Source organism: Dermacentor andersoni, chromosome 5 (assembly GCF_023375885.2).
Source record: "Dermacentor andersoni chromosome 5, qqDerAnde1_hic_scaffold, whole genome shotgun sequence".
Taxonomy (NCBI): Eukaryota; Metazoa; Arthropoda; class Arachnida; order Ixodida; family Ixodidae; genus Dermacentor; species Dermacentor andersoni.
Window position 1 is genome coordinate 161,538,197 of NC_092818.1, and position 27,743 is coordinate 161,565,939.

The 27,743-nt window shown below is 47.7% G+C and overlaps 1 protein-coding gene across 1 annotated transcript; it reads right to left on the reverse strand.

Moving 5' to 3' along the window:
* Positions 1-324: 324 nt before the first annotated feature.
* LOC126531522 (solute carrier family 22 member 7-like) lies at positions 325-13,578 on the reverse strand. The gene is made up of 9 exons (XM_050179069.3): positions 13,073-13,578; positions 12,508-12,611; positions 11,637-11,791; positions 10,937-11,105; positions 6,410-6,536; positions 5,137-5,237; positions 3,327-3,541; positions 2,745-2,926; positions 325-1,433 (listed from the first exon to the last, which is right to left on the reverse strand). The coding sequence occupies exons 1-9, from the start codon at positions 13,502-13,504 to the stop codon at positions 1,161-1,163; spliced, it is 1,758 nt and encodes a 585-aa protein (XP_050035026.1). The 5' UTR covers positions 13,505-13,578; the 3' UTR covers positions 325-1,160.
* Between the last annotated feature and the right edge of the window lie 14,165 nt (positions 13,579-27,743).

Genomic DNA, 27,743 nt, shown 5'->3' on the forward strand with positions numbered 1-27,743 from the left:
ACTCCAAGTGTCAGGACGCATTAGTTGCATACAATATAGCTCGTGTACCATGCATTGTTAAACAATTCTAGGTGGTGAAAATTAATCAGTAGCTTTCAAATATGTCAGCTCTAATAGCCATTGTGTTGATTTTAGGCGTTATAGTTCACAAAAAGCTGCCAGGATATAGCTTCCGTATGCGTCCTCCCGCAGAACTCACTTAGTAATTATATTGATTATACGTTTAAACAATCTTCAAATTATATATATATATATATATATATATATATATATATAGCTGGTGTCAATGTTTGTGCCTGACATGCTGTATACATACGAACCAGAAAAGAAAGGCAACATTTTTTATTGTACGATGTGGAGCAAAAAAATACAACATTCAATCCTACGGTAAAATTGAGTGAAAACACAGCACCGGTAAGCGTAAAAAAGAATTACGGAAGAAATGCACAGGCCGCTGTATGTACGTTTAACGAAAAATTCTGAGGTAAATGGTGTTTATATACAGGGTGTTTCACAGAACACTTTCAAAAATGTTAAAAGTTACCTGTGGCAGATATCACAATTCTAGTTCATGAGCTGGTCTACTCGAAGCGGCGGACAATACTTGCACAAGAAATTGAGATGCAAAATCGACTCATTAATAAATATTCGCTAATAAATTTCTAACTAATTATATTATGGCCCATATTGCAATTTACAAATTATAGCCGTGGAGTTCGCAACGCGGATCCACTTGGAACGAATTTTCAAGATGACACCAGTTTCGATATATAAATTCCCCGAACTTTGCAGAGAAATGCATTGCCAGGATTCCGATACCCTGTGGACATAAATACTCTCTCTAAACACGAAACAAAGAAATATGCTTAGTAGACACATGCGCCCACAAGAAACCATGGCGCACCATCGTCAACGGTTAAGAAAGATGAGATGGCGGTTCGTCAAAACGTACAGCCTCAAACGTTCCAAGAATTCACCTCATGTCTTGTCAGGACACCGAGCCAAGGTAAATCCATGATGGTGGTGCGCCATCCGTTGTTTAGCAAGCAACGCTTTTGCTACCACTGCTGTTCGCTTGTGTAGGCGTATTACTCGCCGTCATTCTCGGAGGTACGCATGCTCGCCATGTAGAATGATGGTTTCGTTCGAACGAGCGCTGCTCAGTCGGGGCTGACGCTTACTGCCGAGGCAGCCGAGATGACAGACAGCGAGCGTGACCTTCCGGCGGATGTCCGCTGCGACGAGGATTGCTGCGATTGCGGCAGTGGTACGCAGCTGCAGCACGTGTTCTGGCCGTGCACGAACGCCTCGCCGTCCTCAAGTGTCTCGGGCAGCCGCTGGTGCAGGGTCTCTGGCATCGGGAACGTGAGCAGCGCCAGCAAGAATGACATGGCGCCCATCAGCAGCAGCGGGATGGGGCGGCCGTACATAGCCTGCAACAATGCAAAAGGCAATGTTCAGGCGTCGCAGGCGCCCTTTTTGGCCGCAAGCAGGAACAGCGAAGTTAGGTGCACAGGAAGGCCTCGTAGTCTGCAATGAAGGTCGTTGTCGGTACTGCTGCTTTTTCTGTTGTTCTATTGTCGGTGTTACCTGATTGTGGTGAAACTTGGCATTAGTTCTCAGTTATTTATCGTACTTTCGCCAAACACTAGATGCGGTCCTTGTCAAAATGTTCGAAGTTCAACAGGGTGAAGACGACTGTTCCTTTGAGACTCCATAGCCACCTAGCGCCGAAACCTGCTAGGAGGTTTGGCCTATATACTTCGCCAACGACACGTGTGGTTACGCGCGCAGTAGTTTCTATACTTTGGCAAAGGTTGTATTCACGCACACATTAATTCTGAGATTCCTGCAGGTTCATGAACAGCGAGGCGGGGCTATATGCTTCCTTAAGTTTACAAAATGCAAACAAAGGATATACAAGCGCCAAGTACTGAAAGGCATCACTTAGGACAACACAAAGTGCTCATTTCTTTTTATTGAGATAGTGACACTCCAGGCACATTTCTGCCGTCGTCGTGGCCGTCTGCGTTGCCGTGATGTTGCGTATAAAGTCCAAGGGTGATAATATCGTCGCTGCGCGCCGTATGCTCTATGTGTGAGTAAAAGCGTGCGATCGTGAGCCGACGATGGTGGCCCAATCCTGCGTGCGCAAGCGAGGAAAGCGAAGAGGAAGCGCGCCGTCTTCCGTCGTACGCAAGGCACCAGGGCGAAGGGAGATAGAGGGGTTACTTCGGCTGCGTATGGCGTAGCGGCGCGGGCCCTATCTTGAAAGCGATCTGCGATGGGGAACGAGTGCGCTGACTGTTGATGGCTTCGTGCGCGCTGAGTTCTCGCCGCTTAGTTCGCGTCGAAGCGAGGGGCAGTACGAAGGTTGATTCGCTCGCTGCTACTGCTGCCACTCTTCCTCGCGTCAGCATTTTGACAGCGAGTGTCCGCGGTCATCGAGTGAGATGTGTTCATGTTTACCTGTGCGCGCGTGACACCATGCTAGTTGATTTAGTTATTAAGCGAATGTTTATAAATTTATACGGCAGATAAAACTACTCACTATCTTTATTCCGTATAGCTGTCGACTAATTTGCCATCGCAATTGATTCTTCGCCTTCCGGGCGAAACTGCGACTTTTTTTTTCTTAAGAACGAAGCACATAAGCGGCGGGCTCACGACGTCGGGTGGTTACGTTATGTGGGTTGGTGGAATGACAATGCAGGGAACTTCGAGTGCATAAGATGTAGACTTACCAGCTGAGTGACCTGCGAACTGAGAAACTTTCCGACGGAGCCAAAGGCCTGGCGCAAGGAGAGTGCCTGCGACCGGGCTGCCGTTGGGTAGACCTCGGCCGCGTACAGGTAACCCACGTTGTAGGCCATGGTCAAGGCCACCCGCGCCAGCATGAACACCGCTGTACCTAAAGCCAGGCTCTCTGCGATGGAACACGCAGTGTAAAAGCGGTTGTCAATACTTTTGTTTTGTTTAAGACTATGCATGCACTCCGTTTTCCCGCATCGGCTGTCCCAACAAATTTTGATAAACGTGCTTATATGATCCTCCTAAGAAAGAGACACGGGTTGCAAGCAGAATCTAAACACACCACGAAACAAATCCCTCGTGGCCGTATTTTGTAAGGGTTCAGCTAATTTTCCATAATTTTCACCATTCCTCATCGGCTCAGTCGCAGCCTCCCTGCCGTTGTCACCAGGCTTGTCTACTCGGCGGGACGGATGTTAGGAAAAGAGTTGAAATTGATATGAATCTTTACAAAACACGGCCCCTGGCTACCCTCGTGGTCAATACTCCGACAATATATCCAGGGATTTTTATACCTTGTGGTACCCCAACGGAACACACGTAGGCCACTGCAGCGGCTGCGTAGGCAGTCATCATAGTAGGCCTGCGTCCCCAGCGGTCGGCTAGAGGAAGCGCCGTACCCGTGGCCACGATGTCCACCAAGTTCACCGCCGTGGTCATAACGAATGGACTGTGACTCGCGTTCGCTGCGTACAGCTGACCGGCCGTGTACACCAGACAAGCTAAAGTCCTGCACATTGACGCGTGGTTAGCAGCAAAACAGCAATTACCAAGAGTAATGTAAAGAGGAAGGGCTGAGTTCACAAAGTGTTCCGATCGTGAGCAGTGTTTACATCGATGCATCCATCAACCTAGCTGCGAAGAATAAGACGGAAGGAACGGGCTGATAACAACGACAGGACGCGCATAACTACGACGCCTGCGCTGTAAACTAGCTATATATCGAAACGCTTTCTCAAACGAAAGCAGGATTTGATATTATGTCAACCGTCATTACATCACTTCATGTGCGAAGACACGTTGTGGAGATGAGCGGTGGTTTGAAGAGCTTCTCTGGCTTGCTCGAGGACACATATTCGCTTTCGGCTTTCTGGAGGCGATCTAGAAAAAACGCACGCACTTTATAAAGATAGCTAAGACAGAAAGCTGGGCCCGTCAGTTTCTTAAGTTCTGTCAAGACAAGACAAAGGCTCGCAGTCAGATGAAGATTTTACTGTAATAAACATTAATCTGATAATCAATGTCTCATGTTGGAGCCAACGTTTTGACAATGCCTGTCATCGTTTCGACATGCTTTGTCAAAATGGAGGCTCCATGCTGAGACGTCCATTGTTTCACTACTGTTGATCTCTTAAATTATGTTACATATTTGCAACGGCAGGCACCAATGTGTCTATTTCGTGTTGTTTTCCATCTGTAGTACTGCTATATGTGCGACATATTACCTTAGACTTCCGTTTATAACATAGAACAATGCCTTTGCGTGATTTCACACGTAGCATTCAGTAACACCACAAGGTGTTTTAAGCCAGAATAGACTTACAACTGGAAACCTTACAAGGTCGTTCATTTACAGCCCATTCTTTCGTTCCTCACTTCAGTAAAGTTGGAGTAATTTTACTCTTGTGATATTCTACGCCTTACCCAGTGCCTAACATTATGCTGGTTTACTATGTTATTTGCTTGTGGATGTTTGCAATACATTTTGAGTTTTCTGTTTTCGCTTTCGAATCGCAGGTCCACAAATCTCCTGGTGTTAACACCTCAGTATGCAACAGATATCAATAAGAAGTACTGCAATATCGCGCGTTAGTGATACAGCAGCAAAGGATGTCTTGTATCGCATTTTCAAAGAGGCCAGGAACGCTTGGAATGCGCTGACGAATACATTGTTATTGAGAAACAAAAGCGCAAAAGTCTCGAAAGCGTCAATGGCGAGCGCTAATCGTCAGTTATCAGCTGCAAAACTTCCCTTCACCATGACAAGCAGCGTTTATTTTCCGGGCATTTTACAAGGAGCGTTCTTTTGTTTTTCTAGTGTATTGCACAAATGAAACTACAGTGACAGTTTGATTCCCGGTATTCTATGCCAACATTTGCGTTTTATGGCGTGTGCAATGTGCATGGTCAAAACTCAAATGACATATGAATTTGCTAAAGGACAATCACTCTGTTTTAAGGCATCAAATGCATGTGACCATGATATAGCAAAACACGGTGGTCGTGAAGAACCACGTTTGAGAAATGAAAAGAAAACATAAGCAGCCAATATTTTGGTATGTAGTTTTCGCCATGGTACAAGAGTCCCGATGATTTCTTTCTTACCACACTATGAGTGACAGCACAAAATTTTTCCGGAGGTTTGGTGTCTTGAGCATGTCAATTGGTGATGCCTTCGTCTTGCGGAGCTCGTTTGGGGGAGGAAACTGCAAGAAGTAAGCAGATATGACCAGCACACAGGCGAACTTCACACGTGAGTTGTGCAACCGGACTTTAAGTACATCTCCAGCTTTATATATACTCGAAGACGTGGTATTCTCGTATTTTGCAACGATCATGGAGTATGTACGTTCTTAATTCAAAATATTCAGTGACGCACGTGCGCATATAAGGAAAAGCTGAAAGAATCACAAGTTACCAAAGGCTACTTCAAGTAACTAACAAAGAAAGCATGCAAAATAGCTTTGTCTTGTGAAGTTTCGTTATTATTTTTATTCTGTCGTTGCTATCAGTTGTAGCTCATTTGTCCTATCAGTTATTCCGTTTTTCTTATCTATCTCCCACTTCGCCCTATCGTTTCCTTAATCTCCAATGAAGGGATACTACTTGACCTCCATTTAATACCTACAATACTTTCCTCTCAGAGTCAGTGACAGCCCATTTCTGCATCTGTAACTTTGTTTGCCTGGGAGGCTTGCACTTCATGAGCATTTCGCAACTTTCCGTCACAAAAGAGAGAGACAAACATATGTCACCGTGTTGAAGAACTAAGTACGTATAATACTATAGCATATTCGAGGGTGTGCAAAGGTTCTCTTTCTCCTGCGTACTTCTAAAGCACTGTCGTGCCTGCTCGCGCCGAACCAGAGTCGCAATCGGTCGCACAATTCGTGCACGTGGCAGTATGGCAATATGCGCTGATCCTGTACGAATCGCGCATATTGAGGCAATGTATTTCGATTACTATTCACCAATCGACTATATTGTAAAATAAGTCTCTTCAAAACAGTTTTCGAAGCTGCATTTGATTAAAACGACTTAGAACCCTTATTAAAATAGAACTCAGTTTAGAACTCTGTTAAGGACATGATTATAACTATCAACCCTGCGCCAGCCTTCCTCCTAAACAAGTGGCGGCGTAGGTGATATCTGTGACGCCGCTCGTACAGATCACCAAAATATTGAGTAAGTGTCGTATACATATGGACAACAATGCTTCACGCGTGATACGACTCCAGCTATCAGGGCTATCGTCATTGCTTCACCATCTGATTGGGCATTTAACCCTCTTTCTTTCTCTCCTTCTCCCCCTCTCTCTCTTCCTGTAAAACCTGGATTCGCAACGTGAACAAGACGCCACCTAGAAGGCTTGGCATACCTGGCATTTCTGCATGAAGTCGTCGGACAGTTTTTTGCCGTTGATCTTAGCGATGGTGAACAGGATCTTCTTGGAACGCTGCTCCTTGCCCCTAGACACCAGCCACCGTAACGACTCTGGGACAAACCTGCGAGTATTGAGACAACGCATGGTTCAGACTACTTAAATAAATCATTTCAAAATGTGCCTTTTGCAAAACTGTAGGAAAGCTAACTATAGTTTTGGAATAGCACATGCCCGAATAACGCTGCAGGCTCGTCCGACTGAATCTCGTTGTCGGGACACTTTAGAGAAACATTAAATTAGTTCATACTGCTAAACTATTTTTTTAATCTCTATTTTCGTTAATTTCGAGGTAAGACGTTCAACATTATAGGAGAGAAAATGAAAGCGGAGCTTCCGTTTTTCTTAGTTTCGCACCCATACTCCAGCGTGTGAACGCCAGCGTGACGTTACAGATTTGAAATATCTCGTATTTTCGCCATTGGGGCGCAGCAGAAATTCCCCCCAAAGTTAAGTAAGCCTGTTGCATTTGGAGGCGATTCCACCGCTAGCAACCAGTTGTAGGAGTTGAGGAGGACGACGGGATGAAAAACTTGGGAGGTTTATTTACATTATTTACAGTGAGAGTCAATTAACAGTCTTAAAGTCATTACGGGCCGGCAGCAACTCGGACGCTGCGGCCCGTGGCAAGAAGCTCGAAAGAGATGAATCAAGGAATGCTCTAGGAATGCTCTCCTGCTGCTCCCGGTCTGCGTCTTTTAAGCCCTTCGGTGTCTCGAAGACACGTCACGTTCGGCCAATGGGAGAGCCCGCTCAGGTGACGCCATTTTCGGCCAATCGGCGAGCCCGCTCGGGTGACGTCATTTTCGGCCAATGGTAGGCGCCCGTGCGATGGAGTCACACCCGGCGAAGAGAGTCGCCGCTCGTGTGTTTGTCCGAGGGCTTCCTTCTCCCTGCGGTCTTGCCTTGCTGACTTGCAAGGCGCCGTCACAATAGGCGGATGGGGGGGGGGGGGGGGGCGACGCCGCCAGATTTCACGGCGCATTACAGCCGTCTTGCTTCGGGACCCACTTTACCCACCACAGTGCCAGGCTCTCGCTTCGCTTTCGGGAAGAGTCAAGCAGTGAATAGCTCCACCGGCTGCACACGAAGTGGGGTCCGCCAACTTGTTTGCACGTGCCGTGCCTCAGGAATGTGGTATCCGTGTTTCTGCGCTCCTTAATTAGCTGTGGTGCGATTCGATGAGGTCTGGGGAACTCGAAGTAAGCTCAGGAAACGGCCCCGTATCTAACAAGTCCAAGCAAGCGCCGTCAAAATTCATGACGTCACGTGGAGCTGCTGCAGCTTGGCGACGTTCGTACATAGTTTTCTTTCTTTATTTTTATTACAGATAAGCTGTTAAGGGCTACTTTCCCCTTTATCGTGCTCGCGCGTAGAAAAAAATCGCGAAGATAGTGCAACGCCGGGCCGACCCACGGCGGAGGTTACGCAGGCGTTAAGCACTCCCCGCACGTGGGCGGATCCCGAAGATAGTGACATGCCGGATTGAACCGCGGCGGAGGTGCAGTTCGCCATTAAGGGGCCCACATACACAGCTTCGCCGGTCATCCTTCTTCACAGAGAGAAAGGGCACTGAGTTTATTTATTTCGATTTCCTAGAGGGCCAGAGGGCATTACATAATAATTACTCAATCATCAGGTACAAGGCTACAAATACTAAGGAAAATAAATATCATAAGTACAATAGAAATGGAGCGTTTGCAAATCAATGCAGGTGACCACAACAGATGTCATCTCACAATCAAGAATGCATCGAGTGAAAAAAGAGAAAATGAGATATTCTGCCTCGTGTGTTAAGATTATAGAGATTAAGTATTCGCTACAACACCATTACACTTTGATAAGATGAATAAGTAGATGAAATGAACCTGGCTGCCTTGCTCTGCACAGATTCAAGCTGGCTTGAAAGGTCAACGCTATTTGGAAGAAATATTATCGATGTGTACTCTAATGCTTACCTAATTAGCATTGTATAGGCATACAGCTTCGTTTCGGCATTGGCGGCCGACAAACGGCGCTTTAAAATACCTATTTGATTTTTAAAAAAAGCTTTATTATATGCTCTATGCATGTGAACATTTCCATGTTAGATTAGGCGTGAAGTGCACACCCAGATGATTAAATGACTGTGTTTTAGAGCGCAGCTCTTAGGCGCCTGTTCCTGCGTTGAGCGTTGGCGTCGGCGTCCATCGGCGTAACAGAGCGAACGCGGAGCGCAGCGGGGTATGAAAGGTGGCGTTAGCGAAGAGAGTGCTAGGAAGAAAGCCGAGGAGGAGGCTACAGTGAAAGCATGAGGCGGAAAGCGGAGGAGGACAGTACGGCGAAAGGATGAGGAGGAAAGCAAAGTGCCGCACGGGACTACGAGATGGCGCCATAGTAGCGTGCTCCGTAGTGCGCCGATGACGTCATTACTGAGGCATGCGGCGAGCGCAGGGCGAGCGCGTCCACCGATACATATATGGAACAAAGCGCTGACGTGTGTTTCGGACCCACATCGCATGCGCTACTTCACCCGCGCCGCCGCCACTAGAGAATGTGCATGAGAATGCGCTCCGCGCGAGAAATGTTTCCGTGTTCGCGTTTTCTTTCGTTCGCGTTTTCTCAACCTGTGGAATTCAAAACACCTGAAGAGCTGCGCTCAAGTTTCCCATTAGGGATCATCGTAATCACCGGCAAAGATTTGCGAATAAGCTGTTGTTTATCGGATGGCTATTCGCAGCAGTATTATAGTGAGCGCAGAAAACGTCATCAGCTTTGTTTTGTCGATGTTCATCTTGATTTGCCATGGTATGCATCACTCATGTAAGCCGATTCTATATCAGCCTTCACGAGCATTACGTCAATCGGTTTAGTTATTTGTCCATATATCACACAGTCGTCGGCGAACAGGCGTATATTAGAATTTATGTTGTTAGCGTTGTCATTATTGTAAATTAAACAGAGAAGCGGCCCTAATACTGACCCCTGTGGCACGCCCTATATGACCGCAGTACAGCTAGAAATCTTGCTCTTTAATCTTGACGTGTTGAAAGCGACTGCGCAAGAATTCTTCGATCCAAAATGTGGTATTATCGTCAATTAAGTTGCAGCTTGCGAACCTTCTTATTTTTTTTCTGTGGGATACCCGATCAAAAGGTTTCGAGAAATCTACAAATATGGCATCAACCATATATGCCACGCGCGGCTGCAAATACCAGTGATTCAGCGATGCTTGACCGCTTTTATACGAACATATAAAACAGCAGAGTGCGTGTACATATTCAATCGTTTGTGCGTGTTTATGCTATAGTCATGCGCATATATAATGCTGGATATATAACACAAAGCTGAATCACAACATAACATAACAGCTACAGACGAATGTACATAAAGTAAATGTGTTCGAAGAGTGAACTTTCCGGATCAAATCGAATATGAATATTAGACAAAAATGACCTCCAAACATAGAATCAGATATTGAATATTATATTTCTAAACAGAGTGAAACATAAAACTTTGCATGAATTTGTCTTGGTCAAAAAGAGACTTATTGAGATTAAGTGACAGGGCTAATTTGCAGTCATATTTAAATGCATGTAATGTTGTTCACAAATGGGCAGTGTCAAATAGACAAATGTCAAGTGAGGAACTTACAAATGGAAAACCGTTGATTTAGGTTATCTAGTGCATCAAGACAATGACAGTAATGGGAAACAAAGGGGACAGATACACTTAGCGTTGAGTTTGTTGAAGAAAAGAAGTGAGGTACTACACCACCACACATTGTTTCAGAGGAATGGAAACTGGTTTGCATGGCCGAAAGTTGCATTTCTTTTCCTATATTAAGACACCAAATTGGCATTTAGGCTACCTAAAATGACACGTTCATAATGAATCAGTTTAAATTATTGAGTGTTATCTGCTCCTTGCGTTAGCTCAAGAACTGGTGCCCCTCTACAGCAAACTCAGTTTTCCTGCACGCAGCAGAGTCATTCGGAGCTGTCCCCACCTACATCTTTCTCTCTCCTTTGAGACTTCAAACAAGTCTTGTTAACCTTTACATAGTCGAAAGAAACAAACATTCGCCAATTTCGAACAGTGAATTCTTTAATGGAATACGAAGCGAGTAGCAAAGACTGTTCGATTCGTATTCAAAATTTAAAATAGTCGCAAACGCCTAATGTGAATCAATGTTTTGTTGAATCAGTGATGATAAGCTACATGTATAATGAACTATATAAAAGAAAAACACACACACACAAATGCACATTCTAAGGAGAGAAACATAAAAGCACACGCATGCAAAATAAGCGCAAGAGGAGTCCTAAATCAGAATGCTTCACTAGGCATATTCCGTGCCCCTACTTATTTGCGGTTGCAAGAACTTTCATAGATGGAGCTGAATACGAGACGAGTAATCATTGTCGGCATAAAGCATCCCGGAAGCACTTCTTTTGTGTGCTTAGGTTGCAGCCGCACACTGACCAGGAAAACAAGGGAGCCGCCAGAGGGGGCACGGCGCAGACCAGGGTGAGGATCCTCCAATCGGCCAGGGCGTACGCCATCCAGGGAAAGGCGGCACCCACAAGTGGGTACGAGAATTGGAACGCGCTTAGCACCATCATGCGTCGTTCCGGAGCCACGTATTCAACCACTGAAAAAAATTGCAGGTTCGTTAGGGGTGGAAAATTGAGTAAGTATATTCACAAATTTTATCTCGCGTAAGTGCTATCGGAGATTGACCGTCTCCACTCCACGGGATATTCTCGTTACCATGCCCATCCTTATCGTGAGTGGCGGACGCATGAAAATGGCCAACGAGGGAGCTTCTTACGTATTAGAAGTTTTGTAAATATAGGATTATGTTATGAATGCCGCTTCGAATAACGAATATGTTTCCATTTCTGAATAGACAACAAAATTTTAACGAGAGGGACAGCAGCACATATTACCCCAGCGATGTAAAAACGCTGGTCAATGCCCGTTTGTGGACAAGTGCCCCGTTCCCAAGAGCGTCATCAAATCGTAATTGATGTAATCTGCTGAAGCAATCCACAACCCTTCCACACGAATAAGCACGCTTACATAACGACCTTAACAGCCGCCGATAAACTTTTTCGCAACCTTCTTAACCTTTGGCAGCATGCACTCGTCATGCTGATGCAAGGAGCCAGACAGTGCTTACCAAGGACGAAGGGCATGATGCTCACGGCGAGCACAAAAAGGCCCACGAACACGCGGCTCACCACGAAGTGCTCGAAGCCCGCCGTGAAGTACGTGTACAGGCCGGCGGCGCCGCACATCACGTTCACGCCAATCATCACCGGGACCCGGCCGATCCTGCGGCACACACGCGAACACACATACCAACAGCTCGCCCGCCCGCTTTGTCTTTTCTCCGAGCGTATACTTTTCACCTAGCATATCCAGCCGGACTTGTTCACGCTTGTTCCAATTCATTACAGCGAAACTGTTAAGGGCTAGTTCCCCCAGGTTCGTGTCCGTGTGCAGACACGAAACTGCCCATACGTGCACCGATCCCGAAGATAGTGCAATGCCGGGCCGACCCGCTGCGAAAGTACACTTCGCCATTAAGGGGCCCAAACACACAGCTTCGCTGGTCATCCTTCTTCACAGAGTGGAAGAACACTGAGTTTTTTTTTCTTATTTTATTTTACAACCGGCAGCTTTCACTCTGCATACATCTTCGGGCTTTTGCTTCGTCGCGCATAAACTCGATGCAAATGACCAGGTTCAACAACCTATGTATATAAGATTTATCGAGCAAAGCAGCTGTATACAACGAACTTCCATTTTCAGCAAAAAAAAGAAAAAGTAATAATAGAACGGTCCCGGTGTCACCAGGAAGGAGGCGATAAATAATCACCGGCATGTTCCTAACATTGGAATGAAAATCCACAGGATGACGAAATATTCCCAGGCTTCGGACTTTTAAATATTTTGTTACAGGCCTGATATTTGTTAAAATGAACTTACTGCAGACGTGTAAACACTGCTCCAATAGCGTGAATGCATCCATGTCTTTGATAGCCTACCTGTCGCTGACGTCACCGCATATGAGCACGCCGATGGCTGTTGCAACCCAGAATGCTGTGTTGGACACGTATGCCTTCCATGAATTCTCGCACACCCAGTCCATCTGCGCCAGTGTTTTAAAAAATGCTGCGATTATGGGAAACAAAGTCATGCTATTTCACCTCCCGCGATATGACTTAGTCTCCAAGGTTGTTTTGTCATGCAGGTTTTAGCGCAAATACGACGACACACTAAGAAAGAAATTCACACGAATCGTCGCAGCGTGAACGTTGACTACGAAGAGTCAACGCTCATGAGTCAAGTCCCAAAAAGCTTTTACAACCACGATTATGTAGTAAGAATTCGCCAAGATACCAAACTGCGAAAGGGAATTATTGCCATCCACCTGATTGAAGAAAAAAAAAAAGAAATTAAAGTTTATTTTACTTGAAACTTCAAGAGGAGACAGAGACTAAAGGCATTTGCGTGACAGGGGTCTCTGTTCCTCAAATCTACGAAGGATACCTATACGCGTTACAAACGGGATACAATCTTGTAGACAGCAGCAAGGTGTGGCATCCTCACCTCTGAAACCACGCTGGGGTAGAAGTACGAAAAGTCATACTCCCATCCAAACTGGCACGGCACGATTGCGCGGACTCCGGCGACGGTAGACACGTTTCCTAATGTCGATGCTTCCACGGCGTCGAACCAGAGGGCCAGCGTCGAATTGGTGTCGTACATCCGACACTGGCTAAACGCGCCGTCGGGCTCCCGTGGTAGCGCCAGGTCCAGCAACAGGCTCGCATCTTCGCTGGTCGCGTTACTCAGACCCTCGAGCGTTTCCAGCAGCTGCGGGTCCAGGCGACATCGATGCGGCGGCACAAGCAGGCTGAAGATGTGCCCGAACAGTGGCAGCACGCGCAGTGGGGCCACAAACACGCACAGGTAGACTATGAGCAGCCACTGGAAACGGCCGAAGTCGCCCACTTCGCGGAGCGCCTCCTCAAGCAGCATGCCTGCCTTGCTTCCCGCGTACCTTCCGCCGAAGCCGTCTCTTCCACGTGGGGGTGGGTGTCACACGTTCCTCACGGCTTCTGGGGGAGGGAAAGCGACTCGTAGGTTAATGGCTCACGGAAGATGAAACGAAGTTTTCAAAATAGTGACGCGGAACGTTGTTCATTAGGAAAGGCGTTAGAGACCGCGAGGTCACTGCAGCTATCCGCCCGCGAGTGACTCCATGCAACGACTAGCGAAGATGTCGAGTTCCCAGCTTCCGTACTAGTATTAAACCTATTCGTGTTCGTTTTTGTAAACTGCCACAATATTTGGAGAAATGTCAGAGAAAAAGAGCTTCACTTAGCAGGCTGACAAATGTGGGAGAACATAAAGAAATTGGCCGCCCATCCACTACTGTGAATAGGGGTGCAAGCGAATCTCGGGATCTGCAGCTCTTCGTTGTCGTAACGCCGCGGCTTCGCCCTCCCTCACGCCGAGGTCGGCACGTCGACGACGAGCCTTTTCTCGAGCGAGGGCCCAGCGGCGTTCATCAAACATCACTTGTTCTTTGGTCGAACTCACGACGCGCGGCCGACCTATCGCAGCTCCGATGGTGTTCTGACGCGAGCAACACTCATTCCTCCCACGCCGTTAGCTAGACACACGACTGCTGTTGGTGGAGAGAATGACGTCAGTAGCGCGGGGGTGTAGCAGGATTCTCAGTTCAACGGGTCTAGTGCTTGTTTATCAAAGCGAAGCTTTCTATGTCTCACTGATTCGTCCGTCAGTACCGAAAACGCACTGTAGGAAAGCCAACTTGCACCTCTACGTAGAACACTACAGTTCACATTCGCAGCGCCGCTTCAGCGTCGACTGGCCGGCCCATCCATGCCTGATAACGGCACGAAGCGACGAGCTCGGAAAGAGTAGCGCTTGGGCACAAAGGTCACTGGAAGCGTAAGTTGCGTCTGCTAGGCATGACACTACCCTTCTCGCGATTAACTGAGCTTCCCTGCTTATCGGAGACAGCAAGTGCGCGTGAACACGGGCTCGTCTTAGGATCTGGAAAAAATGTCAAAGCCCCTTTCTTAAAGAAAGATGGTTGAACGCCACGCTACCCAGATGACTTGTATATATCTGCATTGCATTACGCGCGTCACGCAATGCGTTCTCGGCTGTCACCACGGGTAGGCCGCAGGTGCAGCGCACGGCAGAAGAGACGGCCGTACGTGAATGCAAATGGGGTCGTCCGTAAAAGTGTGTGTGCGTGTAATCAATGGCTACATGATTTAAAATAATGGCTATGCAACTCGACGAAGTATGTCTTCATTCAACTTCAACGTTAAAAAAATACAATCCGAAACAGGCAATCAAATCACATATGCATATCATTGGGTCGCTCAGCATTTCTTGGGTTCGTTGCGTGGTCGTCGGCTTTGGACTTTGATTTTGATTCAGTTTGCATTGAGGGAAAGCTTCGCGTTCAACCATCTTTCTTTCAGAAAGAGGCTTTGATTTCTTTTTATAGTAATCCATGCACGTGTGCAGCCATGAGAGCAGCACGCGACGTTCATCGAGCGCCGCCTGTTCTTCAGCCGCACGCTCGACGCGCGGCCGAACCATCGCAGCTCCGATAGTGTTCTGACGCGAGAAACACTCGTTCCTCTCTCGTTACCTAGACACACCGTACACGACTCCTATTGGTGGAGAGAATGACGTCAGTTGCGCGGCGGTGCAGCATGATTCTCCGTTCAACGGGTCTATTGCTTGTTTTTTTTAAATAGCAATCCGTGCTCGAGTACAGCTCGGAGCGTAGCTCGCTTGTTAAGTGTCCCATCGCCGGCGCAGGCTAGCGTATACAAGCTTCGCTTGAAAACAGTTGCACCGATGTTAACAAGCGCTTCGAGTGAACTGGTAACTCGAGAAACGCTAAGCGGCTCTATTGACGCGAAGAAGAGCGTGTCAAGCAGATTCATGAGTTCACTTAAAGTGCTCAATGTTCAGCCTACATTGAAGTGGAGCTACTTGGGGAGGGGGAACGCAATCTGGTAAGGAGAAGGACAATCGTGTTGTTTGCCTAGTTACCGACAAACAAAACAACAACAAAATTAAGATAAAGGCCATGCGCTGTGAATATTCTCTTTTATCTGTTTGAAGGCTACCCTTCTATAAATTCTGAGGAATAATTTTCTTAAGAAAACGTAACACCTGGTCTGAACAACTTCGGTGGTCGCAGAGTATAACAATCTACCTTACATACACGACACGCATAAACGTATAGTATGCTAGCGTGGACGTTCGGCCTTTTTGCTATTGCATGCATTTTCCACTCGAAAGGGTGTAACATCTTTTCTTTTTTTCTACATAAAAGGTTCGAGTGCACGCATAGGCATGCACGCATAGGCAGGGACCATGCGATATAAGCGCAAAATTTCATCGAAACCAACAAAAATTTTAAGGCCAGTGAAATTGCAAATACCCACAGATACTGCGATCTAAAGTTTTAGTCTCGAATGTCAGAAGAAGGGCTCTCACAACATTCGTAGATAACATGCAACAGCAGCGATGTGTGCACAACATAATGTTCAAGTACAGTGAGGTTGGACATACTTAAAGCTAAATCGGATCGTTTCGGTTTCATCACAAGGGGGATGTTTTCCATGATTATTGAGGAATAATGCTAATAGCTGGCGTCTAAGTCCGATCCGTCCAGAACGTGAAACCCTTTTCTTGAGCCTTAGGTCAAGAAAATGTGCTTGAACGTGGTTCTCAGTGGGGCGTGGGAGTTGGCAGTAGTCTGCATGCCTCCGCACACCCTCGCCTTTTGCGGCACCTCTGTACATTGCTGACGAAACCTGTCGTCATTCCATCAAGTCCCACTTTTCTCGTGCCCTTATCAGACAGCTCCGCGCTGTTATAGGACAATGTCGCAGCGGTGTCTGGGACTTCGTTATTATTATCGGGGTCAATGTTAGCGTGAAACTCCCGCAGTACTTCGAAGGCTAAACTGTGCCTTCCAAGGGCGAGGGCGATGCCGCGACCTAAATTACAACTTTAAGCTTTAATGTGCTTTTAATGGCCTAAAAACACTAAATATCTAAAGGAGAAATATCAAGTGATGTCGCCCGCAAATGGACACTTTGGTTAGGAAACATTCAGGAAAAAGCACTGTTTCATAGCGTATCCTAAGGGGAAGTAATTAACGCACAGAGTTAATTTGAAAATGTGAGCCGTTTATGCCAGATGGCTTTGGCAGTCGATGTGTCCTTTCTATAGGAATTAGTTTCTGACGCTGGCTTCATCTGATGAAATTGTTCTTACACATCCCACTGGACTAGAATTGCGGTACTTGGTTTGACGGGAAGAACGACCGCGTTTTTTTTTTCCTTAGTACAACTAGGTGTCAGTCTGACATATTTAATTCTTGAACTGTCTTTCAGCAGGGGGTGAAATGCACACACTTGATGGCTTACATGCTAACGCTTCAATACATCCGTATATATATTAGCCCCTGGCACTCTACATCAATGCAGCGTCCAGCCCTCGACCTATTTGATTACCTTGAATGAGTCGGCTGCCTTACAAAACTCTAGCTGTAATTCCCACTCTAATGTACATCATATGAAAACACAGCAATGAAATCAATATCACAAGTCGTACACAATACTCAACCAAGTTTATACTTCCTTTGACAAGAGGGGCCTGGACCAAAAGCCGTAACGGCTTCACTAAATGTCCCGATTCACTTTTACAACTCAAGAATGAAAACATGAAATTAAGCTGTGTGTGTGTGTGTGTATCCCTTTATTTTTTTAAGCGAAGCGTTCGTTCTTTACTTCTCCCCTCATTAGCGTCTCCGTAAGTTCCATAGCACTGAATTTACCACATCACTATAAAGGTTCCCTTGACGGATTCCAACATATGCCTTGGATCTGCATATTTTTTTTCCGCTTTCTTCTGCCCTTCTTCACTTAGGGCCTTTCTCTCCCCCTCTCTAGCAGAGTATCATGTAGGTGAATACTCCTACACTTGCAAACCTTTCAGCTTTGCCAACAGAGATCTATTCTCTCTCTTTCTCTTACATACTTGCTTCAAGCCACAGAAAAGTCGTTCTCGCTCGTATACAATATAACATATGCCACTGTATTGGGTGCCCGAAAGAAACACATTTGTTTTAGCCCATAATGAAACCTAGTGACATGTATTGCACGTAGAAGCAGCTAAACTTCCCACAGTACTCACGATCTCGCGGTTCCAGCGCGTCCTAGGCAAGCGTCGTCATCACTCGTGTCCGAGAAGCGCAATGTCTCTTACTCGACGAGGGGCTCCCGACCCACAATTCACTTATCGCAGCCTCTTTATTAGGCTTACTGCTCTTTCAGGGCAATTTCGCCATTAGGCGGATGCTCGTGAGTCTGCGATGTCATGGAGGACTTTTTGTTTTGTTTTCTGATTTCTTTTCGTTTCTTGCACACTAGGACGTCGTCGCACGTGCGGGGTCGCAATTGCAACACAACAATAAAAACGCGCAAGGTGTTGTGTGCCGAAAGCTAAAGAAATATTCGTGCCCCAATGTCAGTCCTCTGTGGTTTACAGGAAACAATATGCATGTCTCCAAAGAACGAAAGGTCAAATAGTTCTTATTTATATGCAACAGAGATCCCTCACAAGCGCAGCCTCTTTTGGTGGCCTACTCGAGCGACTTCGCAATCATTCAGGTCTGGCAAAGGAATACATAACCTTGCAAGTGATTCTTATAAGATGCAACAGGAAATACGAGAGCAAGAAAAGAGGCATGCCCCATACTATTGTACCCATGCGCAAACATATGGCACCGAAGGTTACTCGCCGCAATCGTAGTCTTGCGTGGAGTGTAACATGTTGCCGAACATTTTTTTTTTCATATTAAATGACTAATCATGATCAAATAATACCCGGTCGGTTGTAATCAAGTAAACAATCACAAATCTCAGCCTATTTGGTGTGCCTCTTCTCCAATAGATGTCCCTCTACACGTGTACTGTGCCCATAGAGTTTCTCACTATAACACCTAGGGGGAAATCTGGCGCCACTGTCTATGGGAGTTTCTTAAGGGGCACCGTGCCGTCATGGAAATGACGGTATATGTGTCTGCGAGGCTCGTGTTGGCTGGTGTTTTAAGAGGCTTCGTCAAAAACGTGGATATGGCTACACAAATAAAGCGTTCTTAAAGTAAAATCTTCATAAAATGTTTCCATTCATGCATATTACATCTTTACTCCCCTACAATGCGTGACCAAGTGAAGAAAAGCAAGAACAGACGACAAACTGTTTCAAAGCGAGCGCGAATCTTGTCATCTGTCCTCCAACTTTAGCGGCCCGTTGATACTTTTTACGTATCATATAACTGTACATGCAATAACAAGTTTTCGTAGTTTAACAAAACATGTTCTTGTGTAATAATAAAGCTAAAACAGCGTTTTACGTGCTGTTTTAGTAGAAAATGGATCATTGTGACAGACGGAACGGTGCTTGCATGGCTCTCCGAGAACGATGCCAATCCGAAGTCACAATATACCGGCATTCCCATGTATACCACAGCGCAGCAGCGCCAGACCTCCCTCTAGGTAATATGGTGAGAAACTCTATGACTGTGCCAATGAAACTCACTAAAGCCAAATGACAGAGATTTTGTGCGCAACGGCGAAGAGCGACGGCTTTGAGCGACGGAACGGGGCGTCGCGCGAACAGATCGCTCTCTCATGTCGCTCGATCGCTCGGTTCTAGAAATCTAAAATTCGTCGCTCATCGCCCAGAAGCGCTTCGAGCCGGAACTGGACGTACCTTAGTCAAGTTACTACCGATTGTCGCACGGAACGAGCAAACGACTAAATTTTGAGGCGTGCAAGGATAAGAACCTACTGCAAGACCTAAAGAAATATTTTACGCTGCTCCTTACAGTAAAACGCATCAACTTAAATTAATAAGGCACGCGTCACGCCAGTTTCGGCGCGTATTAGCTGACATCGTACCGGCGAGACCGGGGAGACTTTGCTCAAAGCCGTCGCTCGCATGGGGCAGGACTTGTATATGAGACGAACGAACGTGACAGCCATCTACATCGCGTCGTTTGACACTGTCGCTTGCAAGGTCGCTTGCATGAGGTTTATACTTAATGCTTGTTAAACATGCAATCTCACCGCTTACTCTAATTCTTCGCTCCCATAACTGCGTTGATCTTTTCTTGGTATGCATTATGTTGCTCTAATAGAACACTCGCTCGCATTATCTGTAGCAGTATTGTTATATCAAGCTCCACTGAATTGGCTGCGAATTACGTAAATTAATTGCGTCAGCAAGCGCCTTTCATATAGCCACATGCCGATCGTGTGTGTTTAGAAATAAGCCGCGTTATTCCGCAGCGGTATGCCGCAACTGCTGTCACAGCTTTTCTTTGTCTTTTTTTCTTTCTTCAGTGCAGCCTTACAAGTTCGAACCTTGAAATGCGTCAAAGACAGACGCTGCCTTAATTGTAAAACGTTGCCATGCATTGTCATTCACGTGACAGCAAAATCTGCTGCGCATAAATTGTACAAGAAGTATTCTTTAATTAGGTGTTATGAATGTATAGAATAACGCAAGGAACCACTCCATTTCAGTTATTTATTTTACTTATACAGTGGGGACCAGATTTTATAGACAACTAGTATTGAAACTACCTGCGCCTTAATCGTAAGAATTCCAATCTTGAAAAAGCGTCTCCCTTCGCTTTAAATCGTATAAAATTCAAAACTTTGGTGACGCCGGTACCTTCAGAATCTCGCCTAAAGAACCGAGCCCTCGTTTGTACAGGCGCTATGCCGTCGGCTACGATCGAAATAATCTTATCAAATGCCCGCACAAGAAGAGAAGCCGGCGAAGTGCTGTCGTGTCGCCATCGATAGATACCTATATTCGAGACCCCCCCCTCTCTTATCCAGCACCAATCTCGTTAATCTGATTAGCTCCGTTCGGTCTTTCTTGGAGATCTCGTCTGTGTGTCGTCTGCCTGTGTGTATCTTCAATCCACGATACGCGTCATGCACCCTCGATGCGTAATACTGAGCCTGCGTGACGGCATGCGTGTTGGCGGCCAGTTGTACGCACTCACCGACGCAAAGCGGCGTCTGCCGTGCCACGTGCAGCAGATGATACAATGTTGGCGTCTTTGCCGATGCACACGTTACACTGTGCATCTGATATACCTACGTCGTGTTTGCACGCGGATAAGAACATGGCGCAGTCAGCCAGCCGCCGTATAACTTAGGACTCTCGTTAGTGGGCGTCCGGACGCTGTGTGCGGCGGCCACATCAAACCCGTTTGAGCTCGTGCGCTATCGCTGCGCGGCTGGTGTTTACACGGAATCAATCCTGCTTTGTACATAATCCGCACGTCCAGCCACAGTTCCTTAATTTGAATCGCATTCTTGGCGTTGTCGGGCAAGTTGTTTTTCTTCTTTCGCCCCATCTGATTATACCGCAAAAGATATGGGCCAATTCCGAAGATACTGGAGTATAAAAAAAAGTGTGGGTTGATCCCGTAGGTAGTGCAGCCTCAAGAAAAAAAAGAGAAAGAGTTGATCCTGAAAATACCGCGGTCTAAAAATGTGGATCCAACCTCGTTCACGTAACTGTTCAAAAATTAAAAAATAAACAAAGAAAAAGCTGGGCGGAATAGAAATCGGGTCACCCGGCCCTGTGAAGCCCTCCACGTTAGCGCGTTCCTTATTGCATGAAATTATAAGTAATATCATGCGACAATTATGTACATTACCTTTAGACGCACACGAAAAACAAACGCACGCATGCTACGCAGTCCAATTAAAGTTTAAAAATCGGGAAAACAAGGGCAGGCGTCCGTAGTTGCGAAATTCACTCGGGAAGGGGATCAAATGTTCGAACTACACTACGTACTTGCGCAGCCTCTTCTCGGAAGACAGACATTGTCAAGTGAGGTGAATCGGCATGCCTGTCGAATATGCGGCTTCTCCATAATGAATAGAGTCCTAATAACATAAACAAATCACATGGTGTGTTACTGATTGTCTTTTTGAAGAGAAGGAACCGGATAATGTAAGATGTGAGAGGAAGTTCTTTTTTGACAGTTCTTTATGAAGTGTCTCAAAAATAATATGCGTTACGACAAGGAATAATACAGTGTTCTATTGTCTCGGGCATGGTTGCAAAGTCTTTAAGTTGCGTTCCAGGATACATACACTCCTTTTTCATGAAGCCATGTTTTCATTGGCAAGGTGTAAGTGTGAAGCTTATAGAATACACTACGAATGCCCCTTTTTTTTATTCATCGTATTTCTTTCATGGTATTTCTTTCATGGGTGTCACAAAGAAGCATCACCTCGTCAACAAACTACTGATACTCATACTTAGAGATGCGATGGCACAATGACGCCAGTGCCACATATATGAGCTAGTCACCACAAAACAGGCTGTTTACATTCGCAGGGGGTCCTTCAAAGGGATACATTTCACTAGAAGGCTGGCAAGGATAAACGCCTCACCAAAATGGGGCACCAGTCCTGTGTAATGCAGAATACCTGTGGGCAAGGAGGGATTAGTTCACCCTTTTTCGCACGTACTGGCGCACCAGGCATCTCCGAGACCACGCCGGAATTCGCGGGCGCAATGCTAGATGACGCAAAGTGTGCATAGAGATGCCCGAGTGAGGAGCCCTGCTTTAGTATACACGGCTCATACGTAACTGCGTGCCACTTGCGCAATCTGGGAGGCCACGCTAACTCGGAAGCCACGCAAAGAACTTAGCGCGGACTTCGTGGCGGCGTCGCTAGGTGGCGCAGCGTGTCCAGATGGAAGTGCGTAAGAGGAGCCCGCCTGCAGCTCACGGCTTATAGATGACGCGTTTCGGCTATTATCATACTTGGATATTCATCATAGATGAGTTCCGCCCAAATTTTTCCTTGCGTACCATGCTGGGACTATTCGGCTGGACAAGAATCCTCAGGCTTGAGACTAGAACTTACACACATCAGTCGACCCGCGGCCACTAGGGCTCGTAGCTGTCGTGCAGGGGTCATCACCACTCAGTGGGCCACTACAAAGCAAATCACTCTGGAATTATAGCGTGATCGGCTAATTGATCGAAATCGCAGGCTTTCATTTAGACTGCCATAACCGTCCATCTATACCGCATGTGTTTTGCCATGTGAAGCAAGAGGGCATCGCATTAAGTTAATATCGACTAAGTAGCCATTGACCGAAGGCTATGGAGAGGTAGCAGAAACGGCGAAGCATTTTCGCTTTGGGTGCTGAATCACAAATGAGCTTAAGGAGCTAAAAAATAAAATAAGAGTTCGAGGAGGAGGAAGGACCGAGCCAGTTACTGATACGACGATGGTGGCTAATTGGAGGCTAAGGGCTTCGCGCATTTCAATCCGCAACGTCGCCTGAAGAGGAAAACAAAGATCGACATCGAAAAGAAAAGAACAGAAAAAAAGTGACAGAAGAGACCGTCTGAGCGAAAGCAACAAATTTGCTGCACTGCGCTCCGGAAAGTAAGCAAGCGAGCGTGACGTTCCCGCGTTCTAACACTTACGGGCGCTCTGCCTATAGCGTCTGTAGTGGCGCGAAACTAAGGAATTGAACGCGCGCACACACACACGCTCAGCGTTGCTTCTGCTACGGCGGCGGCTCTCTGATTGGTCCTGTTGGGAAACGATGCACCATGTCGCCTTGCTGGACTCCTGCTAAAAACAAACAAGCAGTAGGTGCACGTCCGCTTCATCGCGTGCTGCGAAGCAAATTAGTTGAGAAGAGAGGCGAAAAAACAAGCGGGTACAATCCTCACGCCGATGACCGCTCCGTAATACGCGCATAGCATCATCCCTATACGGAGGCTGCTGCATGCTTGGGCTGCACTTTATTTGCCCCCTCCCCATTTGCGTATAAAGAAGGTAGAGGCAGCCACTGACCCAAGGTGCCTTCTTCGGGCTCCCGCATTTAATACACTCTTGCTCTTGCCTTCCATAGAATCATCGGTATGTTACACGCACTATACATTCGCGGTGGAGGCAAGCCAGGCTGATCATTATAGAGCAGCTTGACAGCCCAGAAACAGCCCTCGCGGGCAATAAAACCAGATGAAAGAAGTGTGGCAAAGAGCTTTCTCCACTCGACGAAGTCGTCGTGCCGGGGTGTTCAAGTCGTGGCGCTTGTGCGCGAAACTTATCATCGCCATCTCCTCCCGGTATCCGCCTCACTTAGCTAGGGCAGATTGTCTTTTTGGTCTACTCGCCGTATAATGGCCATCGACACAGCACAAGGCTTCAGCCAGCTCCAATGTGTGTATGTACACCAGAGCCTGCCACCGCGTTTTCTACAGCGTGTATGCCTTCTTCTATGCCTGGACTTTCACTTTTTTTTCTCTCTCTCTCTCTCTTGGCGATGTTCTCTTGCCTGCAGTCTACATCACGCGTCTCAAGAGCGTAAAGGTAAAGGCAATATACTCTGGGATTCGCAATTATATTATAATCCGATGACGACACGGGCTAATAACGAGATGAGCAACTGCGGCGTCCACAGGCCCCCGCGGTGACGGGTCTCGCCGGCCCTCGAAGCGTCGGTTGCGGTACCACGACGTGCGAAGGGACCGGCGCGACACAACCACAGCGTCCATCGCACCACGGCCGTAGCTCTCGAGTGTGTGTCGCTAATTGCAAGGCGATGCCTCTGCCCTAAATTAATGACGCTGCGCTTCTCATCATGTGCTACCCTTGCCCAAAGAAATGCTCGTTGTATAGGCTGTCTAAGCAAGCAGCTTAGGAAAGGGACAAAGTAGCAGGGTGTGGCGGGGAACTTTATCTCCCTGGACACTTTAGCGCGAGCCCGCATAAATTGCAGTAGCAGCTCTATCTCACACCGAAGAAGAGAGTAGTCAGTGAAGTCGTGACAAGCATAAGGATTTGAAGCATTTTCTTCGTACGCGGCATCGACATATACGTAGCTTCGATATTGGTAATAAAGGTACAGCAAAGGAAGGTGAAAAAAAAAAAAAGAAGCAGGCGCCACTCGGAAGATGTGGGGACTACAACAGAGCCCTGATCGTTCCCTCAACTACCCCTCTGCCTTTTCTATCTTCCTATGACTAATTTTTGTTCTCGCATATAGTAAAATGCGGTGCTTCGTAGTACTCAAGCCATGCCGATGCGCTAAATACATTTTTTAAAGAGCCAGAAATTAGTCTAACCAATACATTACAATTACCAGTAACTAACGTTAATCGGGAAAGCATGCCAAGTCCTGGTTGCACTTGCATATATACTCGGACAAGATCGCTGCAGAATGGAGAGAATAAGTTCCACGTTCACTCGAGCTGTGCATTGAGAGAGAGAGAGGAACCCAATACAGGAAAGGCTTGTTTAACAGACGTTTGTATAGTTAGCTACGCTAAACATGGGCGGGGTTGGCGGGGGAGGGGGTTATCTTGGAGTGAGAGAGAGGGAGAGAGAAGATGGGATCTCAAACCCGTCGCTTGCGTCAGAGGCACAGTATGTCTGCTGTAAATCACTTAAGTCTTTTGACTTGAGATATTGAAGAAGCGCTCGTGTGCCTAGCTGGGCTTAAGAGCGTTGAGGCCAGGCTCCCAGGAGCTTAGCTTCGGTAAACAGCTGATTGTCCCGCCTGCAAAAGGCACACGGGAGACTATGGCGTTGGTATTCTGAACGTGAACCGCCGAAGAATACATTATATACAGAGCAGACGATCTCTTCCACATCGTTTCGTCTGCGGTCCAGAATATCGCTGCGCTTATCCGAGGCGACACGCGATTAATGAGATATTACGCGGTTCCCAGATCGTGTTTTCTTGGGAAAGTGAGAAAACTTACGGTCCTCGCACACCTCAGAGATGTGGATGCCCTTGTAAACATGTTTCATGGCGTTTCAGTGCTGTATAAAAAATTACCGACGATTACGTTACTTCCTAATGCGAAATTTGAGCGCAGCAAATAAGCTGTTTCACCCTGACTGTTTGCGAGCCTTTGTTTGCGTGTGGCCTCGGCCTCGGCCGCGCGAACGGTAGAGTCTTCTCTGCGACGGCGATGAGCTTCTGCTTCAGCCTCGCTTACTGCTGGTTGCTCTCGACGGCGGCGATGAGCCTCCGCTTCGGCGGCGCGAACGGCAGGGTCTTCTCGGCGGCGGCGCTTAGCCTCTGCTTCGGCGACGCGTACTCCTGGATCATCTCGACGGCGGCGACGGTAAGCTTCTGCTTCGGCGGCACGCACCTCTGGATTCTGACGGCGACGGCGCTGGGCCTCTGCTCTGGCAGCTCGTTTAGCAGCAGCAGCAGCAGCAGCAGACGGAGGACTTCCATCGGTCGTCTCGCTCATGGCTCAGAAAGAACTGGCAGATAATTTCGCAGTGGCGAACGGCAGCGGCAATTTCGGCTCGGGTGGTGCACATATACAGATCCGCCGCCACCGATCTGGCTCTCTGATTGCCACCGCACAGGGCGAACGGCAGCGGCAATTTCGGCTCGGGCGGTGCACATATACAGATCCGCCGCCACCGATCTGGCTCTCTGATTGCCACCGCACAGGGGTTGCATTGGAGGAGGAGCGAAGAAAGGAATTAAGTTCGAGCCGGCGCTTTGACAACCGGAGACTCGCAGGAAGAGGGGGGAGGGGGGCGGCGTGTACACCCAGCGGCAAACTATGGGGGCAGAAGCGCGCGCAGCAAGCGGACAACACGATAAAGGGAGGAGGGAAGAGATAGCAGCGACTGACTGATGCCGCTGACGCCGATAGTGAGTCAACCCCAGCTGCGGAGTTGGTTTCAGGGACAACGCCGCCGATGCCGACACAAACAATATGATACCCTCGCTTCCGCAGCGCTAAGAACCAGGTCTAGCCGTGGGAAGGTGGTCACGTATTCGTCGACGTGCCGGGGCCTACGTGAAATAACCGGCGCGTCGGCAACTGAAGAGCACCCTATCCGCCACACAAGAACAGGGGGGGGGGGACCCTTTCCTCCTCTTTCTGCATGGCGGCGACGGTGTTCTATGCAGTCACGTTATCTTGACTCTCTAGCGGCGTCAGCGGCATCCAGCGGTATCAGTCAGTCGCTGCTAGCGCTGGGGGGATGAAAGGGGGGCGGAGCTGGTTACGAGGCCAACGACAACGCCGACGACGACGCGAAACCCAGGAACGGACGCCAAAGAGCTGCGCTCTAAAAAATAATAAAGAAGATTGGACATTTCTTTCTTGACAATTCTGCCATATTCAATGCTAATTCTACAGTCACGGACAGATTAAAATGGACCACAGCGAAGGCGGCTTCGGTAGGCTTTCTCTGATAAGCACTGCTATCTTGGACGAAGAGATTTTAATACCATGCGCCAGAAACAGGGGTAATTCCATTCAACATGGTCGCCACCCTAACAAGGCCCCTTCAGTGCAACTGTCACCTGGAACATGCTGGCGTAAGAACTGCCCGCCAGAAAGCTCACGACACCGGCCAAGCAGTCTGCTAATAGCGAGCCGCCGGCGGTAGAGCATCAAGGCACACGGTTTGCACGGCGTCAAGTGCTCCACGTTCCAGCAAGAAGCAAAAAGAAAAAAAGAATCCAAGATTCGATGATGGCAGTTATTATAGGAGAAAGCCTACCGAAGACACTTCATCTACTGCGAATAAACCCAGCAGTGCGAGATAGCATGGGCAAATATAAAAAATGGGTCGCGCACCGTCATTCCAACAACCTATCACGCACGGTGTTACGTTTCGCCTACAACGCGCGGTAATGCCGGCGCGGATGCAACGGACGCCGGGGCTTCGTTCAAAGCGGCGGACATTTTGGCCCGTTCGACGCCGCCGCAACGCCTCCCCGCCAAGCGTGTCCAGGCGTGTTTCAGTGCCACGTGTCTTCGTGTGTGCGTGTGTGTGTGTGCCCACGCTTGTCAAAGCGCGGCAGCCGGGGAGCGGAGCTCCCCAAGTGAGGAGCCAGGAGGTCTGTCCGTCGGCGGGTTGGCGATGCGTCACTACACTCGTCTCAACATGTCTCTCAGCTCGGCCGTGCTCCGCCGTCGCGTGGGCTCCGTGCTCCGCCGTCGCGTGGGCTCATCCCGTGACCTTCCTTCTTGCCCACGACGCCGAGAGTATAAGAGCAGCTGCCCCCGGACGCCGAGGGAGAGGCTCCGATTTCTTCTGTTGAGTTACGTGCTCTCCCGTCTCTCCACTTCGGTCGACCTGACCGGCCGCTCTTTTGCGAT

What these genes read in the sequence shown, in the direction of transcription:
- LOC126531522 (XM_050179069.3), bottom strand. Translation starts at nt 13,504, where the DNA reads ATGCTGCTTGAGGAGGCGCTCCGCGAAGTGGGCGACTTCGGCCGTTTC. An exon ending in CATCATGCCCTTCGTCCTTG is followed by an intron (nt 11,106 to 11,636) that starts GTAAGCACTGTC and finishes AATTTTTTTCAG; the next exon opens with TGGTTGAATACGTGGCTCCG. An exon ending in ACTTCATGCAGAAATGCCAG is followed by an intron (nt 5,238 to 6,409) that starts GTATGCCAAGCC and finishes TACTTCTTGCAG; the next exon opens with TTTCCTCCCCCAAACGAGCT.